The sequence below is a fragment of the Sebastes fasciatus genome, chromosome 1 (genome assembly GCF_043250625.1).
Source record: "Sebastes fasciatus isolate fSebFas1 chromosome 1, fSebFas1.pri, whole genome shotgun sequence".
Taxonomy (NCBI): Eukaryota; Metazoa; Chordata; class Actinopteri; order Perciformes; family Sebastidae; genus Sebastes; species Sebastes fasciatus.
In genome coordinates, this window is record NC_133795.1 from 10,770,938 (window position 1) to 10,793,687 (window position 22,750).

General features: G+C 42.5%; 1 protein-coding gene across 13 annotated transcripts in view; it reads right to left on the reverse strand.

Moving 5' to 3' along the window:
* celf4 (CUGBP, Elav-like family member 4) overlaps positions 1 to 22,750 on the reverse strand; it is a 99,206-nt gene that overhangs the window by 61,969 nt on the left and 14,487 nt on the right. For all 13 annotated transcript variants that reach the window (XM_074628607.1, XM_074628681.1, XM_074628718.1 and 10 more), the window contains exon 2: positions 12,588 to 12,670. In XM_074628607.1, the coding sequence (XP_074484708.1) occupies positions 12,588 to 12,670 (83 nt within the window). The remainder of the gene's footprint in view (positions 1 to 12,587; positions 12,671 to 22,750) is intronic.

Sequence of the window (22,750 nt, forward strand, 5' to 3'; positions counted from 1 at the left end):
GTGTGTCAGGGGGAGGGAGTCTGTGGCTGGAACAGTAAATAACTTCCATGAGAATGAGTGCAGCCGGGCAGCCAGAGGGGGCACAGGGCTCAGAGTCTGTACTACACTGGAAAGGAAAGCACTCTGTGCATTGTGACGAGGTTGAATTTGAGCTCTTGTGCAATTTTAACCTCTTGAACCGGAGGCTGTCTTTCACTCACTTATGCCTCAACTATGTATGCTGTGGTATATACTGTATATATGTTGTCGGGGGACTCACAAGAGACAGATTAAAAACGCTATAGTCAAAATGAATGCAGGAGGGGCCAAGATAGCCTGACTTTTAGTCCATTAGCTAAAGCAAGGGGTCGGCAACCTTTTTGATATGAAGTGCCATTTTGTTATTTTCTTGTTAATCAGTGTGCCATATCGACATTGAGATTAACATTAAGTTTAATTATGACCCCACATACACATTTAACTCTCCAATGGATCTGTAATTTTATTCCATCCATATAGGCAACGTGCAAAAAATTAATTCTCCCATAATCAGGATGTTGTAATTATGTGTTTGAGCACTATACAGGAAGGCTGCCATCCTTTTGAAAACATTCACATCTGAGTTGAAATCATTAACCCTATACCAACCTTCCACCAATCCTGTTCATCAACAACAATAAACAACGAATACTACCCAATCGGAGGCAGAGTAGGGCGGGTCTTCGTGGCTGCGGGTGGGGAAAAAAAATCGATCAAACTACCGTAAATAACAGGCCACGCCACTGCCATTGGCAGCAAAAGAGGTAATTTGGCATGCGGATTAGTGGGCACTTCACACATTTCCAAAACTCTTTTGCACACTTATTGCTAGTGTGCCATTGGTTAGGCTACGAGGTGTTTGCCTAACGTCTCTTACTAACATACAGCAACCGAGTGAACTCCAGCGAATGGAGCGTGAAACATTGTCCAGATTTACTACGAGCGATGTCACTCTCTATTACATAGAGAGAACGATATTGATTAACTGTCAGTTACTGTTAGCTTAGCGAAAATAGGTTGGAGGTGCACAAAACTTGGCATAAATAGAACCAGGGCGAGCATTTTTTCAAACAACGACATGTTGCTTTGCCTGTACGCTGACGCACGGACCAGGTTAGGCCATCTTAATTGGGAAAAACTGAAACAATCTGATGTTCGCTCGTTTGCATCGCGTCCAGTTAGGAGGAGGTGTTAGGTTGCTAAAGGATCCTTCCCATCATGCAAATTACGTCTTTTTGTTGGACCCTCCATACATGGTGAACTCATACATCTTTCAAACTACACAACCCCAGTTTGTAACGCAGTTTTTCCTGTTATAAATTTGTAGTATCCAAGCTCAAGCTAAGATAACCCTGATGACATTGTTTTTTCAGAGTTGACAAAGCCTCTCAGGAGCCATAAACCTTTTCAGTTTTAGCAATTCATATAGGTGTGGTGTTGTGCTCATTGACAGCTGTTTCCCTAGTGGCGAAACAGTTGAGCCAATCAGAGCTTTTTAAAAAATGTGAATCTGACAATGTTATAGGAGTGCAAAATTAAATTGGTGTAGTTCCTCCTTTAAGTTAACTGCTCCTACAGCCGCTGGGATAGGATCTAGGATAATGAAAAAAATATCCTGCGTGTTGAAGGGGTTTATGCAGGTGCTCACAGTGACTTAAATTGAAGCTGGTATTTTGATCTGTGGAGTGAAAGAAGCTCCACAGTGTTGTTGCTGCACAGAACACTGAAAGAAAATGTTTCCACCAGACTTCTTGCCTTCATACAAACAGAGAGAGAGAGAGAGAAAGCATGAGGGAGAGGGAGGGAAAGACTGCGTCTCTGGACAGTGCCTATTGATCGCCACCCGGCACACATCACCACAACTTTCACAAATTGCTATTGAGAAGTGACCTGTAATGCAATTACTGGCCAATCCGGGGCCTTGGCTGCCATCAATTATTAAAAGCTGCCTGAGTCGCGGCCCGCTATCCGGCCTCAGCTGGTGCGTCGTGTCATTATCACATCTGCCGGCCACCAGCTCGCCAGCTGCCACGGCGGGGTATGGAACAAGATTTCCCAAGCGCCGCTTCCCACTCTGTCGAACATATCGGATGATATGGCCAAACGAAGAAATTGAAATTGCTGTGTTATATATTCGTACGGCTACAGTGAAGGTGAGGTGATGAAGGTCACGGACTAAAATGGGTTTTGGTTTCTCTTGGCAGCATTGAGCATGAGAGGAGTAGAAGAGTAAATTATTTTTGTGAAAACTGTGGGGTTAGTTTCTGCTTTAGAAGAAGTTTTGTAAGAAGAAAAACAACATTAATATTGCAGCGTGGCTCACCACTAGCTTTAAAACCGTTCAGCACCCAATACCAGCTATGGCTCCTGTTTTTAACCCCTAACCTGCTACGTCTCACTACATCTCTCATAATTCCCTACATGTTTCCACCTTGCTACACTGTTAGCTCTTCTGTTATCACTTATACCTTCCTTGAATAATTTCTACCATCAGGGCTATGATGAAAGAAGACAGAGAAAACAGCAATGCAAGCATTGCATGATAATTGCCCTTAGCTTTGAACTGACACAATAATTTTTCTTTTAGTTGTTCTCATTATAAAAGTCCTTGTTCAAACTGGGCTTGTGATTTTTTCCCCCTCTCTGCAGTCATTGCGAAATCATTTATTTGTTATCTAGCTTTACACCAAAGTAGCACTTTAAAATACTGCTACCAAAAGAGCAGCATTGCAGTCAAGAAAGCAACTTTAACACTAATTTTGAAACCCTTGAACAGTTTTGTTCTGAAACTCTATAAAGCCATTTTGGAAAACAAGTGATACCTAATGCTCATTGATTCAATAAAGTATCTTAAAGAGACTTCTAATTAAACCAGAGGGTTTATAGTCGACTATTCTCAGTGAACTTTAATTTCACACCAGCAGTTTGAGTGAAACTAACAGAAAGAACTTAAGACTAATATATAGAGCGAGATGAGAGTATGGTGAGCTTCATGCTGTACGATAAAAGCTGTCCTGTAGAGCCTGAGGAAAAAATAAATCCACTGAATGTGAAATGTTCTCTGGTGTTTCTGCCCTTTCCCGCTCTGACAACTGAGGAAGAGACACAGGAGTAAAGCGAGCCACCCCTAATGCTTGACAGAAAGAAAAAGGTATATAGTCTGGACCATAATATTCTCCAATGATCAATAAAACACTACTTTAATAGATACATTATATTGTAAGTGTGACTGATTTGTTGCCCTTTACTGTTTACAGTTATCCGTTCCCTGTTCCTCAACATTTAATGTCCGCGGTAAATTAACTGAAGAGGCTCCAGTAAATATATCAGACACCACTGCACTTACTGTTGTGGAAAAACATACTGTACTGTATGGTGTGTGAGAACTTAAGGCTGGCCCACACTAGCAGATTTCTCAAATCTTAACAGATTTTGAAAATGTGAGAGACCCCACACATAATAACATGTTATGTTAAATTTAACAGTTTTGTTGCTATAGTGTGTGGCGAGCAACGAAACACCACACTAACGGATTTCCATTCCAGAACAACACGAGGACCCGACCCTCAACACCAGAAATCTCGCAAATGTTGCTATCAAGTGTGACTTTAGTGTAAACGAACATGGCGGACGACGGGCGGGAAGAATTAGCGATTCATTCGCTGTCTGTCGTCCACAACCGTCCAATCAGCGAGAGATTTAGAGACAAATCTTCTCAAGTTTGTTTCTCGTAATTTTTAATTCTCTGTTGGGGATATCTTTGTATTTTCCAATCTGTTTTCTTCTGCAGCCTCTCCTGAATGTTATCGGGGCTTGTACAGCAATTTGTTAATAGTAATTGAGTGTATTGTTGTTTGGGTTCTTAAGCTTAAGTCTTTGTTACTCATACTGTATTGTTTTCTTCTCATAAAGCTTCTCATAAATACTGAACATGTTCAATATTTACGATTTGAAATCGGTGTGGCCGGGATGGACTTCCGAGCCGATCAGACATACTTCAGACAACAGGAATATCTGGAATGACAATCTTTAGAACTATCAAAATATCTGGGCTTTGCTGTCCATTGTCGGGAGGGGGGAATTGAGCGCAAAATTGGCTCAATTCTCATGTAGTGTGCGTCACATTGGGAGCATGAAAAAGACAAGGAGAAACAGCAGTGTGACATACAACTATTCAGAAAAAAATCCCTGAATCCCTGAACTGGCATCATATTTCAAAGCAGCTGGAGTCAAGCGGTCTCAGTACAGCAGCAGCAGCAGTAGCAGCTAAAACTATGACACTGGTAGAATGACTATTATAACCAGCGTATGGAGATAGTTAAATCTATGTAATATACGCGCGGCCAGGACTGAGGCCAGGCACACACTGGTTAAAAGGCTATTAAAGCTTGAGGAATACCTCCAGCTGCAACAGCTCGTACCTCTGACCTCTCCCTTAGTGAACATTCATAGGCATGGCCAGGTTTATGTCAATGAGGAAACAACCCCAATCGGATGGATGAGTTCTCAGCACTTTAACAATAATGCGGACATCAGAGAGAAGTTTGTGTCAAACTTTCTTTTTTAAAAATGTTTTATCTAAAAGTGAATCATCTGTGCCTGGAAATTACTTTCTTTTTGCCACTTTCCATTCTGGCGAGTACATGGAGGAGTTCTAAAGTGCCAGTAGTGACATTAACACTTGTAAATGCTCAGTGGAGCGGGCTGCTGAGGATGAAGACTCACTGGTGCGCTCTAAGGCTATGCTGCCTTTTTTTTGGATCAATACAAACTCAAGGAAAGGACAAGTTGATTTCAGACTGTGACAATAGCTCGAGCCGGCAATAGATTGAGATGCTGAAAAGAGCTATGGCACCTCTGAAATTTCTGAAATGGGGACATGCTTTTAGAGCGAGCACAAAAACATTTGGATCACCCAATAATGGCACTTACCAGAGGTGTTTTGAATCGCTCAGACAGCTCAATCCATTCCTTCACAGAGCATATCACACGTTTTTTAGGACTGCTGGCTGAGGACTCCATCTTTTCTGTCAGCAGCAATTTGTAGTAAATTTACTTAAAAGGGGAGAATATGCGTTATTTGAAATTATAATAAGCTTTAATACATCAAGACTTGACTCGACACATGTCCCAACGGAGAGTGATAATGGGGCATTTTGCTAAATTCTCATTTTTGAGTAGTCACTCTGGGGAGTCCTGGCCACAACTCCAAACTATCCCTTTTAAATGAGATAACAGTGAGATCAAAAACTGGGTTACTGCTATGACATTGCGTGCACTTCAGTATGGCTCCATTGTATAAAGGTGTGTCATTTCACATATGGATCATCGGCCCATTGGCCCGGCGGGCAGCATGCGCCACTTCTGAAATTAGTTGGATTATTGGACTAAAGTGAAGTGCTGCCTCCAGACAGATGATTTTTTCTCATTTGTACAATCTGCTCAAACTCCACTTGGCAATGGGAGGTTGTAACATCAGGCCTGGAGCCCAATGATAATGGGAGCATTCAGACTTTATATGACAAAAGATGGTGTGTAGGCTTGTAATGATCTTTGTTACAATTATGGCACCATTCATGCTTCACTCCTTTAAGGGGTTTTACCAAAACGACACTATACGGCCAAAAGTCTGTGGACACCTGAACGCTAAACCTATTATGTGATGGTTGAACATTTCTTTCCAGCATTCCTGTCATATAAAGGGGACCTTTTAAAATGTTCACTTTTTAAATTTGGGTATACAGTTGGGTTACAAACAGAGTAGTGGACTCGAGTCATATGACTTGGACTCGAGTCAGACTGGAGTCAGAAAAATTTATGACAGATTCGTCTCGACAAAATAAAAAAAAAGACTTGCAACTCAACTTGGACTTTAACACCAGTGACTCGTGACTTTACTCGGACTTGAGCCTTTCGACTTGAAAATACTTGATACGTTTAAAAAGTATGTTATTTAAAAAGTGTGCCACGAATCAATTTGTTTGCTTTCATTTCCTGAATCAACTAACATTAACTCTATTAATTTCCAGCAAGTCGACACTTAATTCCCCAGATCTTTTTTTGTGATAAAGTTCAGTTGCACTTGTTTTAACAGATTTTAAAAAGCATTCATGATTTTTGTTAATTGAATATATCATTACTCTATTGTTAAAATGGCATCACATGTAGTGGAGAGCGCATTATGACTTGTTTAGGTATCGCAACTCAAAGTGTAGGACTTGGGTCTTGAGTGCAAAGACTTGAGACCTACTAGTGACTTGGTCCCACCTCCGGTTACAGATGCTGTTCGACCGTGCGCTGTGGTTGGATTATATTGACAGCTTAAGCCCACCGGTGCAGGATGCAAATCAATGAATTAATCAATCAAACCAAATGGCCATGGGCATTAATCTGCTGCTATGACGGCCTCCATTGTTCTTGGAAGACTTTCCACGAGATTTTGGAAACTGGCTCCCATTCAGCTATGGCATTAGTTGAATTGGCCACTGATGTTGGGCGATAACATCTGGCTCAAAATCGATGTTCCAATTCATCCCAAAGGTGTTGGATGGGGTCGAGGTCGGGGCTCTGTTCACGCCAGTCAAGTCCTTCCACATTGTCATGTCGAAGAAGAAAAAAACGCCTTTTTTACATAGTTGAAATCACATTATTGTCTCAAATATCTTTGTATACTATAGCATTAAAAGAAACTAAGGGGCCCAAACCACAAAATACAGCCCAGACTAAAAGTAGACAGGACCATATAGTGTATGTGATCCATTAAAACGTATAGGCCCTCTTTAAAGAGGATTAATGAACTTTGATGACTTTGATGCGCTTATCAACAAACAGTGGAATCTGTGTTTAACTCTGAATTTATTACAAACACTACTTTCAGGAGGTCTCTCTGCTTCTGTACTGTCTGATGGGGAGACTCATTTGAATTTTTATTGCAGGCTTATGACCTGCCAGATTCCGGCTGCGTACTGCCTCACATAAAAGCTTCGCTGCGGTTTGGACGCTGGATACTGTTTATTCTTTTGTTACACTGACTACTGCCAGCGCCTCCTGTTCTTTCTTTTCATTGTTGAGGCGGACTGAAATAAGAAGTTGCTCATTAGCTCTATGAGTTTACAGAAATACGTTTGTTTTTGTGACGCATATATGTCGTTTTGGACTAACATTTGCTCGTGCGTCCCTCCGTCATTCTATCAATGACTGTGGATCCATTAATTGGAGCGAGTTATGTGGTTTTCTTTTGGATGAGGGTGATTAGGGTAGTTGATGAGGTGATGGCTTGGGGGAGAAGGAGGGGAGGTTTTAGCTCCAGGGCTTGTGGCATTATTCATGTGGATGTGCAGCTATGCCTCCTGCACACTGCACCACTAATCTAAATCTACAAGAAGGAGTGAACTACTGTACTTGTGCATGCTTAGGGGCAAGCAAATCATAACGGAGCACTCCCTCCAAACACCCCCTTCAACCACTTCACCTGTGGAGCCTGTCAGTTATTGACCAATGAGGGCGACTTATTGAGAAAAAGCTGCCATGAAACTGGGTCGCAGCAGCCAATCAATGCCATAGATTTCTTGCCCTGGCATTATCTCAACTGAGAGAAGGAGGGGTTGGGGGTGAAAAAAGAAACAGACACAAATCAGTCGGTATGGAGGCACCTCGACTATACCTCTCCTCCCACTCCTTCCATCCACCTACTCTCCCTCCATCCTGCCTTCATCAGCCCCTTCTCCTCTTTCCTCCCTCCTGCTATTCATTTGCTTTCCCGTCTTTTCTGTTGTTTGTTTGCCCCTGGGCTGAAAACTCTGTGTGTATATGTGCTCCATTATGTATGTGTGTGTTTGTGTGTGTGTGTGTGAGAGCGCTCTGAAATGACGCATTGATTCACAGTGTTCTATATTTTCTCATCTGGCTCACTATTACAGTGCGAGTCAATCGACGCCGTATTTCTCTCTCTCTCTTGTACAGTACTTTCTCCCTATTTCTCTCCCCTCTCTCTCTCTCTCTCTCTCTCTCTCTCTCTCTCTCTCTCTCTCTCTTTCCATGAGTATCAGAGTATCATGTTGTTGAATGGAAGTGTTTACGAGGAGTGTTGTATTGCCGAGACGGGTTTCGGATCAGCGGTGTGTTTTGTACCTGTGCGTGCTCGTGTGAATTTCTGTGCATTATTCTAACTTGGAACGCGGTGCTAAGTATTCAGGAGTGCATGCTCTTTTTGTGCACTGTGTGGGGGCATGTGTTAGTGCTGCTCAGGCATTACATACTGTAAATCTGACAGTGTGTTTGAGTGGATGCCAGAGATTTTTTTTTTGCGTGAGTGAGTATTTATACGTGTGAGGGAGGATTTGCTGGTGGGTATTTGTACCCTGTGGTGCGTACACACACACTTCACTAGCTCGTGCTCTGCAACTCCACCCTGTGACCCACACACACACGCACACGACCACACACACTTACACACACGTGCGCGCACAGAAACACATCCTCCCACTCGTGAGGACTTTTGCCAGAATCAATAGAGGCTTTTTAATGCCTCTCGCTGTAGTACGAGTCTGAAACTGGAGCGCAGGATCACAAATATGGCAGCCAGGGCCCGGCGTTTGGGACGTGCCCCATTTTAGGCCAGTCTCACGTCACTATCTCAGAAAAAAGAAACCTTTCTCTTTCGTCTGTACTTCAACTTAAAAAACAAAACTTTTTCACTGGTGATGTTTTCACATTTGTGTGTATTTGCAGGAATTATGGGTTATGAAACAGGCAGAAATCATACCAGTTATGGTCATTTCATGCCTTTTTTTTTTACTGCTGTGAAGTACTGCAGTTGGTTGAAAACATGATGCATCTGCATCAGTATGTTGTTCATGCTGGAGATGTAAAGAAGCTGTCTAAATCCTTTCAAAGATTCCTGCCAAAACAGATCCATACTCACAGATATTATACAAAATATTATAGTATACTCTTCAAAATATCATAGAAAAATTATCAAAGGAAGGTTCTATTCTATTTTTTTATTTTTTTATTTTAATAAATACTCATTGTACCTAAAATCTGCACTGTGCAGCTGTATTTTCTTTTTGTGGTTAATTGTTTTTTCCAAAGCAAAAAGACAACACAGTAATAACAGAAATACACAGAAAATAAACAAAAATATAATAAAAATAAACCTCTGATCTTCTTGCTATTAAAGGATCTTGGATCTTGCTATCCAAATGGGTTCAGAAGCGAACAAAACATGATTGGGACATCCATACTTTTATATTTATTTATAATTTAACCTTTATTTAACCAGGCAGGTCATTAAGAACAACTGGAAAGGATCTGACCATCTGGAGTCGACTTACAATGGTTTGTTGTTTCATGGCGAGCCCTGCCACCACAGCACCGATGAAAACTCACAATCTTCACAAGACAGCATCATCAACTTCTTAAGGCTTTTCTGACACATTTTTTGAGATGGATCTGATTAATCTGTGAGGAATATGTTATAAAAGTACATAACCTGTAAGTTCTTGTTGCCAGTAGATGGCGCTGTGACTATGAGACAAAATTAAGATGTCCTCAGGCCGACACTCTTATCACGCATGAGAAATTTGGAGCAGATTGGTTAATGTACGCTGAAGTTACAACTTCCTGAATTTTGCCAAAAGGCGCTTTTCTGCCGCCACGCTCCATAAAAACCCAAGCTTTTAACTTTTTAACTCTTATCTTTTCATCACGAAGGTCTTAAGATAGTATTGACCAAATTTGAAGTCGATCGGGTTAAATCTCTAGGAGGAGTTCGTTAAAGTACAACGCCTCAAAATGGTAAAAAAAACCCGGCCTAAAATGAAAAATTGCCGACTTCCTGTTGGGTTTACGGTATACCTCCAAGAGGCTTTTTTTTTAACGTTCTCAACACGTTACATATACCCAATGGCCTGGCACCCTCTCTATTTCTATGAGTATCAGAGTTCATTAGAACTTAACTAAACTCTTTATCTTTCCAACAAATTTTTTTATTAACAATCACTCCAAGTAGAGGCGCTGGTTTCGTGGCCCCCTCGGGCCCCTGGTGGGCCTGTGCTCGGGAGGTCTGTTCTACGATCTATCCGTGGTTCCGGGGAGTTTGTGGTGTTTCTTATTATTCAAATGTACCTCTTGAATGTTTCAAATGTCCTCAAACAATGCAGTGGTTTCTGTGTCAGAGTTGATTTAATTACGTTAGCAGAAACTCGTTCTCCATCAGCATAATCCTGTGTACCTGTAGTTTGTAGCACTATAATGGAATGAGGGATGTGAAAACAATTTGTCATCTATCATGAATAGTTCAATGTCAGTGTCACTTCAACATCGGTATTTTGCTTGTCGCTTGTTTACCCAAAGTCTCTCCTGACGCTGCACCTGCTCAGTTGCACACACACGCACACACACAAACTCACACAGACACACACACATATACACAAGGCAGCCCTCAGTACTTTGTCTGAGCTACACCAACAGCCTACAGCCATGCTTACAGGGCATTTCCTCAAGGAAGCCAAATCCCCTCTTCTCTCGGCTCACCTGGCAGCAAAAGAAAAAAGACGGCGGAAAACTTTTTAAATGTGAGGGTTGGGGAGCAACTTTGACGATGAAAAGCGCATCAGGATGCGAAGTGAAGGGGAAAGAGGCTTTAAGGGGGAAAAAAGGGATTTCATTTGCAGGGTTTTGGTTGTGTTGGCCTGCGAGTGGGGGATTGATAGAGGATGGAAGGCGGGAGAGAAGAAGGTATAGGTGAAAACCTCCCCGAAGGAAGGAGGGTGTAGTTGTGCGCCATAAAACGTCCCGCTGCCTTTCCCAGGGCCAAGTCCTCGCTCTGTTTCTAATGAACTCATTTATTCTGTTTTGCCGGCTTTACTTCCACCAGCAACAAGAGAGACAGTCTCCTGGTCTGCCTCTCTGAATGCTCTCTGCTTCAGGGTTTGTTGAGCATCTAGGTCTGTCCTATGGCATTACCGTTGTTTACTTAACGCTCACCATCGATCAAATGCAAACCTGAGACTGTCCTCCGCTGGCAAAGGCATTGCCAATTAGCATTTCCCTCTAAAGCAACGTTGATTGCAAGTGACTGATTAAATGTTGTTGATGCATTACTATGTAGCGCGTGAAGCCAAATACAGTCTCTTTCCCTTAAAGATGTAAAGACGAGATTCCTTTAAAAAAAAGGTTGTTTTTGTGCCCGTATCTTCTGGTCCGTGTCAAACAATAGCAACAAAGGCAAAAACATCAATCGGAAGCACATTTTGTGTGAACACGAAATCGCATTCTGGTTTTGGCCAAATATTTAATCTCTCCTTCTCTCTCTCTGTGCATCTCTGTCTTTCCCTCCCTCTTTCTTTCTGAATAATATGCCACTGGGAAGTGAAAAAAAAAAGAAAAAAAAAGAGCACGGATCCCCACTCCTCCGCTCTTCTCGGCTGCACGTCTGTGATGTCATAATCACTCACATCAAAGGCTGTGCGCTCAACACGGCGACTGTCAGCTTCCCTGGAGGCGTCATTAAAAACGAACAGAGCAAACCGAGCCAGGCCTGACAGAGACGCATCAAAACTTCCTAACACGCACGTACGCACACAATGCACGGGCGGGCGCGTGCGTGCGAGAGCCTTGATGCGTGTGCATTCAGGTGCATGCACACTCGGGCACATAACTAACTGAAATGTATTACAGACACACAAATATGTAATCATCAAATCATGTGTACACTAAAGAAAAATGCTCACAATGCATATAATCCCTCACACACACACACACACACACGCATGCTAACAATATCTACCTCTTCTTTACGACAACGTCAAAAAATCCCTCATCCCAGCATGCATGAATAGGAGCCGAGCATTAAAACGAGACATGCGTCGCTTCCAGCTGCGTTGTACAGCGAGCGGGAACATCCACAGCCCACATCTGTGTGGAGATATGCTGTCGTGATGTACGCTCATGATGCACACTCATGTTGCAGAGCGCGCACATAAATGTGCAAAATAGCCCACATCCACCCGCTCACCCGCTTTTCATCCCTCTCCGTCTATCTCACACACTTGCCCACACACATGGATGCGCGCACACACACACACACACACACACACACACACACACACACACACACACACACACACACACACACACACACATACACACACACACACTCGTTTACACAAACAGGAGGAAGGACTATAAATAGTATGCCAATGATGCGATGCTGTGTGTGGCTTCTCCCTATGGGTTTGTGTGTGTGTGACTGTCAAAGTGAAGAGAGGGAGGCAGTGAAGAGAGAGAGAGAGAGAGAGGGAGGGGGGGGGGGGTCTAGCGGCAGAGGAAAAGGATGGATATTTAAGAGAAAGAAGGGCTGCGCTCATGTCTGGTGCACAGCCAGTGATAAACAGAACATGACAAGCATGGCGAAGTCAGTCAGTCCCCTTTGATGTGAAATGAATATAAGGCATTATATGTTAAAAATGAGCATCTGTGTTTGTGTGTGCCGGAGTGAATCCAAGATATGTTTGTGTAAGATTTTTGCTTCTGGGTGTACATGGCGTTCCTCGTGTACGACTTACCCCTGGCAGGGTCTTCTGCTCGTGCAATGCATTCTGGGCTTTCAGGGCCGACTCTCTGGCACAGTAGGTGAGGAAGGCACAGCCTGAAATACAGCGAGAGAGAGAGATGATTATGTTATGTGAACTGAGGACAGAGAAAGAGAGAGACATGGGAGGGGGCTGCACCAATCACCAGCGAATAGCCAAAAACAACACACACACACACACACACACGCACACACACACTAAGCCTGCAGCCATAGCTCTGAAACTCTGTCTACATGGCCGCTCTGGGAATTCGCTCGTGTTTGTGTGTGTGCCTGCGCGTTTTGTGCACAGTGAACAGCATTTCGACAACTGAACAAATGGAACATTCCTCTGTACACAAACGCGATCCGTACGCATGCAACAAAGAAAGAAAAAAAAAGACATGAAAGCGAGACCAAAAATTTCGGCTTTGGAGATGCGACGATTTGTGCATTCTGTGTTGCACGAGAGCCATTCTGCAAAACACATCAAATCTGACTGAGCTTTCTCCCTGGCAGTCTGAAATAGCAGTTATCCATTCGTCCATCGCACTCTTCTGGCTGCTGTGACAGGGATAGACATTTCCCTGACAGCTTCTCTCTCTCTCTCTCTCACCCCTCCCCTCCCCTCTCCTCTCCTCCCTCCACCCTTCATTTCTCCATCTCTCTGCTCCATATGTTCCGAGACTACCCACAATCCTCGGTTTTGTTAGCACCTGGGCTGACATGTGGGGGTGGAAGGAAGATGGAGACGCAGGAGGCAAGGAAGGAGAAGAAGAAGAAGCCGTGGGGAACGTGTAAGCCGTTCCCTCGCCACCCCCTGTTGACAGCGAGGCGCGCGCCACTGTCAGAGAGCTGACAAACTGTCAATCTGCAGATCAAGGCTAATGATTCATGTGTTTGACAGTTTAATAAAACACTTACAAAGACAATTGCACAATAGGCTGCGGTGACACGATTCAATTTGAGGCAAATATTTTTCACATATTTGCAGGTGTTTTGCATATTGGTTCAGACTCTGGAAATTTTAACTGAATGAAAAAAAATAAATAAACTCAATTCAATTAAATTCAGTGAAAGAAACATAAATCATCCACAAGGGACAATTAGTTCCTGCACAGTGATGATATTAGCAGGCATTTGGAGCATTTGAAGGGCTCCTTTAGTGAACATTACAGCTGCAAGAAAAAAAAGCAATTTCGGGTAATTTTTTTTCTCTCCATTTTTTGGATCACAGAAGTCTCCATGCAGACATTGACGAACCGTTCCCTGCTGCCATGCAACTAACACGAGCACAAAGAGACAAAAGCACCACAGTTTGTTCTGGGAACATCAAGCGCTGAGCAGACGATTATCACAGACCCCTCCCCCCGCAAAAAAACAGTTTAAAGAAAGCCCCTTCCTCTTATAGCTCTCCCTAGTCGTGCTTTGCTTTGTTCTTTTTTGCATACTGGGGGCTGTTTATTGTCGAGGGCAGCACCATGTACTGTATGTAGAGGCAGCGTGCCTCCCATCCTCTCGGCTCCGTGTCTTTAACCCCGGGTCGTCCTGATGGCGAGACGCTGGGGAGCTCCGCCTGTTGGTGTTTTTAATTAACGGGCCTCTCTCTCATTAGGCGGAGTGGGAGCTGGCCACTGACAGCTTGGCTACCTCCTCGTCCTCTCCGGGCCTGTCGTGTTAACGCTACATGCCGGCGCCGTCCCAGAGGAAACACACGCGAGCCTCTGATTCACACGCCTGGCACTCACACGCCATGTTTTGGAGAGCGGGCACCCACAGCATCCAGGATATCCAGCAATGGAAGAAATATTCAGATTCAGCAATACCATACCAGGATGTAAAACTATTCTAAAAAAAACACAGTATCTGTTGCGTTTTAATATTATATATTGCACTTTTGATTATTACTGATGCATTAGTGTGTAAACTGCATTGAGGGTAGTTGATACGGAGATTATTTCCTGTTGGAAAGGATAATCCAGTGTTTCACAACCTTTTTTGTCTGATTTCCTCCCACAGCACTGTCAGACGAGGTCAAGCATCCCTTCATCCAACCCTGTTGCCTACAAATTACATTTAAATATTAATGTAATTCATATATATCCTCCAAAATCAATTTGTATGTAATCCACGTAATCGTAAATCAGGAAGTATAAAGAGATACAAAATGTGCATGGGGCAGAGGTCAGGGTGGATGGGAGGGTAAAAGAACCTAGCACTTTCGCCTATGAGAGCAGTGTTCGTATCCCGTGTGAAAACAGAAGTCAACATGATTTATTTGTCACGTAACTTCTGTACTTAGGTTACGCCACTTCCGGAGTTATTTCAACCCAAACCACAATCTTTTCCTAAACCTAACTAAGTTGTTTTATTGCCTAAACCTATCTAAGTTGTTCCTTGTGAAAACGGATGTTTATTTTGAAAAGACTATATACATGTAAAGAGCGGGAATTGGCATGTGCATCACGTGTTGCTGGACATTTGTAGGAAGAGGGATAACTTTTCGTAAGATATTCATACGAACCGCTGTGAGGATACGTTGATGTACTACAAATACAGTCATTACAAGAAATGTTATGGCACCCGGATTACGTTTTCTATTAATTTAGTGAGGAAACTTTGCTGATTGACATATTTGCCAAGTTGCAAAATGTAACCAAGTAGCTTTTGTTTCGATTTACAACTTTTACCACGTGTTTAAAACAGTTAGAAATTTGACCATAATCCGGGAGAAAACTTGTTTCCCTCGACATGTAATTGAGAATGCAGTTCAGTTGTATGGGGAAGTAATTTTGTAAGAGATAGGGTTGGATCATCATATGTGTTGTATAAAAAAATCTTAATCTGCAAATTAATGAATGAATATAGCTTGCATATATATGTTGAGTAAAACGAAAACATCTTCCTCTGATATGTAGTGAAGTAGAAGTATAGAGAAGCATAAAACTGAAACAGACGGTAAAAGTAACTACCTCAAACTTGTGTTTAAGTGCTATACTCTACTTTCTATTTATTTACGTTCCACCACTATAGAATATTCACACACGTATGTAAAGGGGCAAGCACGCATGCACACGTGAATGCTAACACGGTCACACACACACACACACATGAAAAGTGACAGTCAACAAACGTTCAATTTATCATCATTGTCACAAGTCAGATGCTGGCAGCGGCTCTAGTATCTGACTAAGACCCATATTGGCCCAGGAGAGAGAGATAAGCTGTTTGTTTCTGCTGTCAATGCTGCCAATTTGGTTTCCCATCACTTCAAATTCAAATCAACAGCAGCGCAGAGGGGATCTGAGAGAATGTGTGTGTGTGTGTGTGTGTGTGTGTGTGTGTGTGTGTGTGTGTGTGTGTGAGAGACGAGAGGAGAGGAGAGAGATGGGGGAAGAGAGGAAGAAGGGCAAGGGAGCAAAAAGAAAGAGGGGGAGGAGAACAGCAGAGAGGGAAAAGCAGAACAGCGAGGGCCGCTCGGTGAGAGAGAGAGAGAGAGAGAGAGGAGATAAGATCACCTAGCTTCTGTGAACACCATCCCCCTGTGTCCTACACTCGCTTCTTATCTCAACCGTTGCAGACACCCTAAAGGGACACACACCCACCGAGAGAGAGAGAGAGAGAGAGAGAGAGAGAGAGAAACGGGAAAAGAGTGAGAGACAGAGAGAGAGAGAGAGGAATATGGAGAAGAAAAGGGGAGAAGATGAAAGAAAGCAGCAAGGGAATGGTTGAGACTATGAATACTTACTGGTGGGGAAAGAAGAAAAGACACGAGCTTCAGTGGTGAAATCCACCAACTGTCACCAGGCCTCATTTAAACGACAGCTGTGTTGGACCACATAGAGCTTTGACCTTGTTAACTATGGGAAACATGTACTTAATGAGCTGTCTTTGCTACATGTAGTTTCCCAACAAGTTGACTGCTGGGAATCTAACCACACATATACAGTACATATATTTATATCTACAGAGACGACATGTGGTTTTTAAGTCTAATCTACTCAGGATCGATTTATTTAAAAACCAACATTGTTTATTTAAACAGACATTGTTTATGTACTGAAGCAGGATTCATGAGTTATGAAGTGATGTCGCTGAAAATCAATTGTAATATTTTGCCAGGTTTCCAACTGTATGACTAATTTCAGATATTCTAGCCTTGGTTGTGTGGGAATAGCATTTGGACAATATGGCCGTAATCATAGACTTTATATAAGAAGTGGACATAGTCACTGTGACGTCACCCCTCGGTTTGTGGACTGCCGTTTTGAAGCCACGTGTTATGTATTTTGGCTGTTGCCATCTTGTTTTTTTGCAACCAGAAGTGACACCAGAGGTTGAGCTAAGAATGACCGAACGCAAACACACTGTGAAAGGGTTAAAGTTCTACGACGAAAACATTGTCTGGGACAACTCCCAGACAATGCCGTGGTAGCGACCCGTCAATCACAAGGTAGCCACGCCCTAAAGCACACCCTGCTTTATGGTCTATTTGACTCTAAATGGGACCATAATTTACTAAATGAACATCATGCTGTATTGAAGAAGACTTGAAACTAGCGATTGAGAACATTTTATAATATATATTTGTAATTACAGAATGTCAGGTTAATAAAACCCCAAATATCCCAAAACTATAGAGAGAGACCATGACCTCTCTGACCTCAGCGGGAGCTATGGCCCTGGATGAGGGACACTCCAATCTATAACGTCTCCCTTGAAACTAATTATGATTAAAAGCAAATCTACTAATGCATTCCCGAATTAGTGCTTTTCAGCGTTACTGGACACATGAATTACTTTTTACCAGCATGCATCGCCTGTCGCCACCCAAGACTAGAGAGCTTGGGGACAATGTTATTGCACAGAATTCTCTAATTATCGTGTGCCTATTAATTCAGGGATTGTAAAAGGCTGACATAAAAAGTTCCCTCCTCTCACTCTATCCTTTTATTCCCAGCCACAGACGGGGAGAAACTCCCAGTGATCATTTAAATATTTCAGAACATCTTGGTGAGAGCCTAAAAAGAGTCAATAGCATTAAAAAGCTTTATCCACGGCACGGCTGAAACTCCACGCTGCGTAGCCCTGGAACTCTGCCTCGAAAAACTTTGGCATGAAACTTTGTTTGAGGCTGTCCAATTTCAGTCAGTCAATAGAAATCTCCACATCTCCCCCTACCTCAGTTCTGTTAGCACTTATCTCCGCCTGAAAGGGTTGACCAAGGACGGCCTTTGCTCAATAAACAGAAGAATGTTTTTTTTCCCTCCTTTTTAAAAGATTGACCTTAAGACAAGAACGTTCTGACTGGATTTTTGGGAGTGCTAAGGCTTAGATAACACCCTTCAATTCACTCTTGAAATGGGTCAGAGTAAAGACGGAAATTCTTGACTCATTGTGTTCAGAGAAATAGCATATAAAGCCTTGGTGTTTTAGTCATGTGGTGAAAACGAGTACCACTGAGTGCAAAAGAGGAATACTAATAATTGTGGTATTAAGAGACTTCCTGATTCAAGAATGATACAGTCGCCCTCGTACTGCTGTAACTGGGACACTCAATATGAGCCTTATGATTGTTACTGTACAGCTTATCTGCTTCAAAACACCAGAAAATTAAATGTGGGAAGTTGATAGTTGCAATGCAGCAAAATCCACTTCTGGAAATAAAATATACACAGCTATTGCAACCATGTGTTTGGATAACTCCTGCACATTTTTTTTCCATATATTGAACACATCTATGGAAAAGGTCTTAATAGTGTTATACTCATATATATTGAAATGTTTTGGATTAATTAACGCCGCAGACAGGCTTAACTTAAAGAGGACCTATTATGCTCTTTTTCAGGTGCATACTTGTATTTCGGATTTCCACTAGAACATGTTTACATGCTTTAATCTTCAAAAAAAGATTTATTTTTCTTACACCGGTTGTGCTGCAACACCACATTTCACCCTCTGTCTGAAACGCTTTGTTTGAGCTTGTGTCCCGCCCCCCCGAAAAACTCAGTCTGCTCTGATTGGTCAGCTGGTCCACTCTTTTGTAATTGGTCAACCAAACCAAACTCTCCAGCTCCGCTCTAACTAGCTTTGTCTGAGGGCGTGCCAAACTAGCCGCTGGGCAGGTATTATGCAAATGTGTTACTCGGTGACATCACTACGTTACGGAAGAAAAGGCAGGACTTCAATCAAGGCGTTTCAGGCAGTTCAGGAGCAGTGTTTCTGTGGGGGAGAGTAACTCCCTTTTGGCATGGACTTCTGGCTTTGTAACTTTACAGACTTTTTACATGCACAAAAAATCTATACAGCACACTAAAAGAAAGAGAAAAAGCATAATAGGTCCTCTTTGAATATCTCTGGCATCAAACTGAAAAACCCCAGACAAGCCCTCGCACTTTTCGTTCTGCGAGGAATAGTAATTCAATAAAGTGAGCAGCAGTCGCTCATATCCCCTTCACCTTTGCTGACCTTTTAGATCATTACTCACAATGGAAAAAAGAGACAGAGGATAGAGGCTATTTTAGGGGACACGGCCAAGGTCTCCAGGCGGGAACGCTCCAACTTTCTCCCCGTATCATCTTAAAATCTTTAATTGGCAGCTGTAAACCCTGATTAAATAAAAAAGCACTTTGAAGCCCACAATATGAGCTCGGAGAATGCTACTGTAGTCTGAGTGAACAAGGGGGGTAAAAAAAAAACACGGGAAAAAAAAACTTCAATTACTGTTCAGAGACCACATCAAGCATTTTTTTTTTTCATTCTGTAAAAAAGGCCTTAAAAATTCAGGAGCTGTTTCGTGAACTAACGAATGCTGGTCTTGAGTATGATATTATTTCAGCAGAGTGAAGCAGAACTGAGGGGCAATATTATGAAAGAGGAGGTGAATTCATTTATAATGGAATGTAATAGCAGTACCAGCTCCGCTATAGGCGACTATATGCAGATCCTTTAGACCTCTCTTTGGGGGGAACAAGAAGAAGAATCTGTAATATGCACCGAGCACGCCACTGGAGAGCAAGAAAAGACAGAGCAAAAGTTAATAACCATTATGACGGATGGAACTCAGAGGGACAGCACTACTGTACATCTGTGCCAGTTTTCCCCCATTTTTAAAAGTTCAGGACATAGTAATTTAGGACAATAGCGGCTCCAGTTGTAACTTAATTGCTCTCGGAGATGAGGATATGAAGATCGTGAAATAAAAGTTATACTGTATCCTGGGCGAATACTGACTTCTGATTGACTGTGGGGTGTCACATAAATTTTAATAACGGGGCATTTCCTGCAAAACTGTTATATCATCATGCCAAATGAATGTGCTCTGAGGGTTTGAGTGCTACTTTTCTGCAACATGCTGAAAAATAGCATGAATAAATTATTTAAAAGTTGCCCAAAAAATGTGCAGGCAACTAGTGAGGGAATAAAAAATTGCCTTTTATGACAATAAAAGCTTAGAAAATCAATAATTACTACATCAAAACTCAAAAAATTACCTGCATCTGCACACAGTGAAAAAGAAACAAAACCCTCCCAAAAAAAAGACCAAGAGAGTTGGATGTGAGCAACCTCCCGTATTAAAATACATGCAGTAATCCAGAGATTACAGGTATTAATAGCAAATGCATGCAAACTAAAAATGTTCTCACACACTTTGATGCACTTTCACATTTAAACCACAGATAGATTTACATTTTTTATGACATAAGAAGGGTTAGAAAGAATTAGCACCTTCAAATGTTATTTGTGTGTGCGCGCGTGTGCGTGTGTGCGCGTGTGTGTGTGTGTGTGTGTGTGTGTGAGAGCTCCCTGAAGATAACAAGTCCCATCTCTCGCCCTGCTTCCCAGAGTGGCCGTCTCTAAGCTGTGCTAATCGATTGGCGAAGGAGGAAAAAGGGCCAGCTTTAATGTGTTGCATGTGAAGGATTTACTGGAGAGCAGAGCCACTGAATCAATGGCGTAGAAAATGCATCATTAGGACAGTGTCGTCCCCCCACACCACCCACCAAACCCCTCCATCACCCCCCCGCACCCGGCCCCTTGAGGGTCGGGACAGAACACACACACACACACACACACACACAAACTGGGCTTACGTGTGACGCTTGAGCTCTCGTGCCACAAAGTAAAAAAACCCTCCTCAACAACTCTCACGCCAAGTGAATCACATGTAACATAGTTGCTTCAACACACTTGTTAAAAGCTCCCCTGATGGCAAAACACAAACTATCCAGGCAGACGAATCAGCTCACTCTCATCCTACCTCAGCCATTTTGTCTGGAACTGTTTGGGAGACCCAAATTTAGCTTTTCACAATATGAATTATTAAACGTGGAGTGACTCCTAAGATGGTCTGCACCGTTACGTACCAGGTCGGGCACTCTGGGAAATCTATTGATGCTGACTAATGTAACAATGTTCGACTGATATCAGATGGACTTTTTTTTTTTTTTTGCATTTTCATGCCAAATAACTGTTAACAGCTGTTTCATTTGGGAATTTTATACTTGGCAGAGTGGAAAAAGCTCTGAAACAGTGTTTAGACCATCATGGGACTCTAAAACTCTGCTCTGAAATCCAGACAGCACAGCACTTTTAATGCTGAATGTCTTGATTTGTCTCTTTTATGATTTGGGTTGCTCTCATGTACGTCAGGCCTTTAGGAGACACAATATACCAGCCAAGTATCACAGGATTACCAGTATGTTCAGACTTGATGATAAATATCCAAAGCCAATGTTCCATCACAGGACAGCCCGGTCGCAAGAAAAGGCGCATGAATGACACGATAATGCACAAGGCAAAAGCGTGTAATAAGAACGCCGGTCTTGCTTTTGGCTTGTCATTTGTACGCCATGTAGTCTGTACTGATGCAATGTTAACGTATTTGCGTATATATGCTACGCTCAGAGCTAGTGACATAGAATAAAAAGTGAGAAAGACCGCTTATGGCGGGCGGGAGTGGAGGTGGATGGATCCAACAAACACAGGACTTTCAAGCAGGAGACCGGTGTTTTGTCTTGTAAATTACGTGACATGTTTTCCGTACTTATGTTAAGTTGTTTCCGTACATATTGTACTTAGTTTTCGTACTTATTTTAAGCCCAACCATGATTATTTACTAAACCTAACTAAATGGTTTGTAGCCTATACTGCACCTTCATACACACGTGTTTAATATTCACGCCTCTGCAAGGCAAAACATGATACGACATGCTATCCTCTGGTGGACAGGCAGGTCTATTACACACTTTGGCGTGATATCGGGTTGCACTGGAAGGAGTGCACACATAGCACGCCTGGCTTTCATGCACGAGACCGGAGTTCACCTCTTGTCACAAACCTGCAAGTGCATTGGTTGTCTAACCTTAACCATACCTTATTCTAATTGCTAGAACCAAGATCTTTCCCTAATCTAAACCATAACATAGTTTATATGTGCAGATTTTGCATGAGGAGATAATATGAACAATTTTGCCGTTGGACATAACAATTGTTGTCAGTAGGCGTATTTGCATCCACTTGTTAACTGTTTATCTCGATGAACCAACTCCTAATATTCGCATAACGGTAGTGGATGGAAAAACACATTAATTTGCATTTTATTTTGCTGATTTTCTGGAAATCCGATAAAAAATTTGCTCAACATTTGTATGGAAACTTGGTTACTGAATGTCTTTGCAAAATCGTTCCTGTCTGGGTTTGAATCTGCAGACACTGAACCATTAGACTGATAAATAATATGCAATAGAATAAAATAAATAACATTTTCTACTTTCCGTTTTTATACGATATTTTTATAGGATACTTTAGATATATTAGGTAGGTAGGTAGGTAGATGGATAGGTAGGAGCATATTGTGTCAACAGTCAGACGAGGACCTTGCAAAGCCGATTAATCAAAAATCCGTCTACAGATGAATCATGTATCACTAAGAGGACAAAGTGCTTTAAGTCTGTCATGGGAGTGGTCCCATGTCTCGTCCCCCCGGTAAAACACTTACAGGATAAACACTCCCATTAATATTCCTCCGTGCACCTCTCCTCTCCACTCGCCTCGCCTCTCTTCTCCTTTCCACTCCCTGTCCTATTATCCTGCCTCGGCGGACATCCTGTCCTGTCCCGTCCGCCTTGCCAACCTGCAAGATGGAGATGAGAGGAC